This window comes from Vombatus ursinus, unplaced genomic scaffold (genome assembly GCF_900497805.2).
Source record: "Vombatus ursinus unplaced genomic scaffold, bare-nosed wombat genome assembly UNPS02014811.1, whole genome shotgun sequence".
NCBI classification, from domain to species: domain Eukaryota; kingdom Metazoa; phylum Chordata; class Mammalia; order Diprotodontia; family Vombatidae; genus Vombatus; species Vombatus ursinus.
Window position 1 is genome coordinate 4088298 of NW_020954589.1, and position 5205 is coordinate 4093502.

A 5205-nucleotide genomic window follows, 5' to 3' on the forward strand; every position below is an offset into this window, starting at 1 on the left:
GGGGGGGGAGTGAGTGTGGGGGTATGTGGGTGGGAGTGAGTGACTATGTGAGGAGGTATACGGTCTGCTAGTGCAAGGGCTCCAGGAGGGAACAGAGAACTCCACATGGGAATTAATGTCATTCATACACCCTGCGGAAATGACTTTTCAAATGCATATAATCTGAAGCATGCAAATGAGAGGCTTGCTTCACCCTGTTTAATATGAATGATCGGCCCTTGAATAGCTATTATTACACGCCACATTGCAGCAATTATGTTGTTCACTGGTTGTCTTCTGCACCCCCCCCCAAAAAAAGGGGGGGCAGAAAAGAAAGGGAGCTCTAGGCTTTCTTCTCTCTTCCTCTTTCCCTGTGGCTTTCTCCAAACTTGTATTACCCAGCTGTTTGATTAGTGACTCAGTAGTGTTTGTGTGTGTGTGTGTGTGTGTGTGTGTGTGTGTGTGTGTGTGTAAATACATATGTCTACAGGGGGAGTGACCTCGTCCTTCCTAGGAGGGCAACTGTTGGATCCTTCTTCCACATCTGTCAGATTCTGCCCACTGGACCCTGAACCCCGATATAGTTTTGAGTGTCAGCATCAGCCAAGAAGATGGAGGCCTGTGAATTGTTCCCCTCCCTTTCCTTCTTCATTCCCCAATCACATTTTCATCAGGCCTGGTTCTGAGTCTGGGAAGGAGTGGAAGGCCCTGCAGTCTGGCCGGTGGTGGCCAGAGGTGGGGGTCGGCTCTCTTGGTGTGAACTGAGCCTGTGGAGGAAGGCCACAGAAGTCCCATCAATCACACCTCAGCTGCTTGCCCTCAGGCTGACACCACCATTAAGGCTGGAGACCAGAGTGCTCAATCTCTTCCAAACCATCACCCCTACCAGGGCCAGGTCCCTGCCCCTGCTGCAGCCGCCAGCCACATAGCCTCAGCCCCCCTCCCCTTGGGGTGACAGGAGGCTGGTCTGGGTTGTAGCACAATGTGAGCATGAACCCACGGGGAAATTCACAAACATAGGAGCCACAAGCACATAGACACACACACACACACACACAATAGGGACACAGACATAAATCCTTATGAATGGATGTGGTCATTTTCTCTTCATTGCTTCCCTGTTGCCACCCAAATAAAACTCACACTCCTTTGGCTTTCAAGGCCTCTGATAATCTGTTGCCACCCTTCTGTATTCTTCCATATTCTTCCTTCATCCAAACTAGATCGTGTACCTTCCTTCTTTCATGCCCCAGTGCCTTTCCTTATATGGCTGTATATATTTTGCCCTCTGCAACCTGTTGAATTCTTAACCATTCTTTCAAGCCCAATTCAAACCCAAAAAGCCTTCCCTGATATCCCAGGTTGTTAATGACCTTTCCTACAGGTGACTCAAACTTTGCAGCTCCCTAGTACACTTATGTGGGACATCAAGGGGAACTGGAGTCAGAAAGACTCAACTTCCCGAGTTCAAATCAGACCCCAGACACTTATTATATGTGTGACCCTGGGCAAGTCACTTAACCCTGTTTACCTCAGTTTCTTCATCTGTAAAATGAACTGAAGAAGGGAATGGCAAACCACTCTAGTATCTTTACCAAGAAAACCCCAAATGAGATAATGAAGAGTGAAATGACTAAAACAACTGAACAAGTACACTTACAAATTATTTTCTATTACAGTTATCTGGGTTATGTGCAGGATCATAAGATTTAGAGCTGGGATGGATCATCTAGTCCAACCCTCTACCTTTACTGGTAAACTGAGGCATAGGCAGAGTACATGACTTACCTAAAGTCATATAGCTCGTTAGGAACAAAGCTAGAACTTCACTCCAGGTTTCTTGATTCCAAGTCCAGGGTGCTTTCCACTACATTTCATGTCTTTCTAATATTCCCTGTGAGTGCAGGAACAATCCAATCTAACCCTTAAGAAGCATTTATTAAGCACCTACTATGGACAAGGTACAAGGCTAGATTTTAGGGACACAAAGAAAAATGAAAATCGGTCTCTGTCTTCAAGAAGTTTGCATTGTACTGGTAGGATACAATGTGTAAACATATTCATATACACAAATTTACTTGAGGTGGGAAAGAGAATAAATAAATAATGGGATCAAGAAATTCAATTAAGAGGTGGCATGTGAGTTGACCTTTGAATGAAGCTAGAGAAATAGAGGGAGTATATTCTAGGCATGGGGGAAAGGCTGTGCTAAGAAAGGCATGAAGAATATAACCTATATCAAATTCAGGAAGATGGGAGGGGAGGGAGAAAAAATTTGGAACTCAAAATCTTGTAAAAATGAATGCTGAACATTGTCTTTACAAATAATTGGGGAAAATGAAATATTATTTAAAAAATAAAATTTAAAAAAAGTTACAAAGGCAGGAGATGGAATGCTGAGTTTGGCCTATAGCAAGTAGACCAGTTCATGGTACCATAAACCAAAGACTTTGGACTTTGGAACCCATCTAGTCTAACCCCTTCATTTAACCCTTGAAGAAACTGAGATCCAGGGAAATTAAGTTGGCCTGGACAATAGAATAGGGGGTGAGAAGGGAGGTCTTGTCTTATCTAATCTTTATATCTCTTCCCTCCCTCCCCCGCCCCGTACCTACTACTGTGCTTTGCACACAGTAGGTGCTTACTACATATTTGTTGAGTTGAAATGCAGCACCTAAAATCATAGGATTATAGATTTAGAGATGGGAGGAATCTTAGGAATCCAATCCAACCTCCCCAGTATACAGGTGAGAAGACTGAGGCCCAGAGAAGGGCAAATGACTTGCCCAAGATTATACATTAGTAAGTAAGACTCACAGGATTCAAACTCAGGGCTTTTGTTTCCAAATCCATCACTTTCCCCATAGAATTTGACCTGAAGGTCTCCCCAGTCTTCTCACATCTCAGCGACAAGGGTCATCTACAAAGACAGAAACCTGAACCCAGCAGTTCTAGGTCAACCAAAGAAAGGCTGGGAATTTCTCCTTTCAGGGAAGGGGGAAAAATCCTGAGGCCATAACTTTGGCAGAGGCTAGAGTTGCTGATGTACCCTCTCAATATTTGACTCTTTTCCAACTGTTCATTCCCTAATTTTCTGTGAAGCTATCACAAAACAAGATCGGAAGAACAGCCCTCTGGCCTAGGTGTCCCAGGTTCTAAATCAGAGACCCTGGGGAAAGATATATCTGGCCCTTTCCCCAAAAGAAAAGTGGAATTGATGAGGAGTAGGGGTGGGAACAGTTTTGGAGAAGTAGAGAACAGTTCTATGAGCTGGTGTAATTTAGAAGGGTAGCGGGACACTTCTCTTCTCCTAGATATATAGAGACAGCCTGATAGAATGGGGAAAAATTCCAGCTATGCTACTAACTAGTTGTATAACTAGTTATATGTATCATTAACCCCTCAGGGACCTCAGTTTCCTCACCTGTAGAATAGAATGGGGAAGCGGAAGAGAAGAAGGCTCTGACTCTTTTTTATTAATTGTATCCCATCACTTAGCACAATGCCTGACACATAGTAGGCACTTAATAAATGTTTATTGGATTGGTCAGTCTCTAAAGTCCATTCTAGAACTTAATCCTATAATTTGGTTTCTACACCCCCCTCCCTACATTAATTTCCAGGGGTGTCCAGAGTCCTTAATTTCTTCCTATCACCCTCTCCCTCCTCCCCCACCTCCACGCCACCCCCACCTTCACACACTTTGAACTTCTTCCTCCTGTGAATTTTTGAGGAGAGTCAGTTGGGAACAGGGCTGGGCAGGCCTGGAATACAGCTCATCTAAGCTCCTAAGGGCCTTATCCTAGGAACTGGAGCACATAGATGTTAATAGGTTTTTAACAGGGAGTAGGAGAGTAATGCCATCGCTCCTTTGCCTTCCCCCTGCTCAGCCCTTCCAGTACTGGGGTCTCCACAAGCCCAAGAGAAGACTAGGGATGGAAGACTCAGCTAATACCAGCTTCATCTGGGGATGCCTCTGCTCTCATTCCTCCCCCCCCACTTCTTCCTTGGCATGGGCTTGGGGGTTGGGGAGCTTCAGGCCAAGAGGGAGGAGGCTACAAGCAAGGGGATGTCTGCCTGTAGAATTTGGGGGAGGGGGTTATGTGGGGTGGGGGTGGTGCTTGAGAAGCAGACTCTAGTTGGGGCATGTGGGTATCAGGGGCAGAAAACTGCCTTGGGATCGAGAGCCAGCCCTGCTGGTCCAGCTCCCGAGTCTCAGCCCCTCCTCTCTCCCCTACCCCACCTCCCCATCCCCGTCCCCATCCCCTCCTCCAGGTCCCATTAGAGCGACATGATGGTGGAATCCGCCTCGGAGACAATCAGGTCGGCCCCGTCCGGTCAGAACGGAGTCAGCAGTCTCTCCAGCCAGAGCGATGGTGGCGGTGGTGGCGCTGGAGCCGCAGGAACTGTGACAGGAGCAGGAGGAGGAGGAGGAGGAGGAGCAGGGAGGGATGGAGGAGCAGGCGGGGAGAGCAACGGCGAGATGAGCCCTGTGGAGCTCTTGCACTTTCAGCAGCAACAGGTAGGAGCCGTCTCTCACTCCCCTTCCCCCACCCCAGCTCCATTCCCCCACCCCCACCCCCTCATTCATTCTCCCCCTCCCGTTTCTGCTCCATCCGTCTGTCTCCTCTGATCCCTCAGGCTGGGGGGAGGGGAAAGAAGGAGGAGAACTGGGCCTTACTCCCACCCCTGGCTTAATGAGGAGGGAGCTTCAGCCCAGTGACAAACTGCCTTTCTGCCATCCCTCCGGCCTCATTTCCCTGATCTCGAAAAGGTCCAATCTTCTAGCGCCCCTGCCAGGCATCCGCTACCATTTAGTCTCCTAGGTGGCTGGGAACTGGCAGAGGAGATGGGGCCCAGGGGGATGGGTTAAGTCTAACTTCAAGGAGGCTCCCTTCGGGAGGAAACTCTAGGGGGTGGGGCTTGGATGGAGCCTGAATTGACTGGAGAATTACTGTGCCCTCACCAGGGAACTAGAAAGACCAGAGTCTGTGTGCACTTTTAGCATGAGTGGATAGGTGGTTTAAGGACCATGTGGCTCATTTCCTGGGTATTCTGTGATTGAGGCTACAGGGTAGGGATTTGCCTACTTCGATCTTCCCAGAAAGGTATAGTGAAAAGAGACTTGGGTTCAAATCCCAGCTCCACCACATACTGTCTGTACAATCTTGAATGAGTCACTTCTCCACTCCCTGGGTCTGTTTTCTTGTCTGTAAAATTGGAGGC

At 47.8% G+C, this 5205-nt stretch overlaps 1 protein-coding gene across 5 annotated transcripts in view; it reads left to right on the top strand.

Annotated features, from left to right (window-relative positions):
• LOC114053425 (forkhead box protein P4) overlaps positions 1-5205 on the top strand; it is a 99165-nt gene that overhangs the window by 21806 nt on the left and 72154 nt on the right. For all 5 annotated transcript variants that reach the window (XM_027876465.1, XM_027876468.1, XM_027876467.1 and 2 more), the window contains exon 2: positions 4255-4501. In XM_027876465.1, the coding sequence (XP_027732266.1) occupies positions 4271-4501 (231 nt within the window). In that variant the 5' untranslated portion in view covers positions 4255-4270. The remainder of the gene's footprint in view (positions 1-4254; positions 4502-5205) is intronic.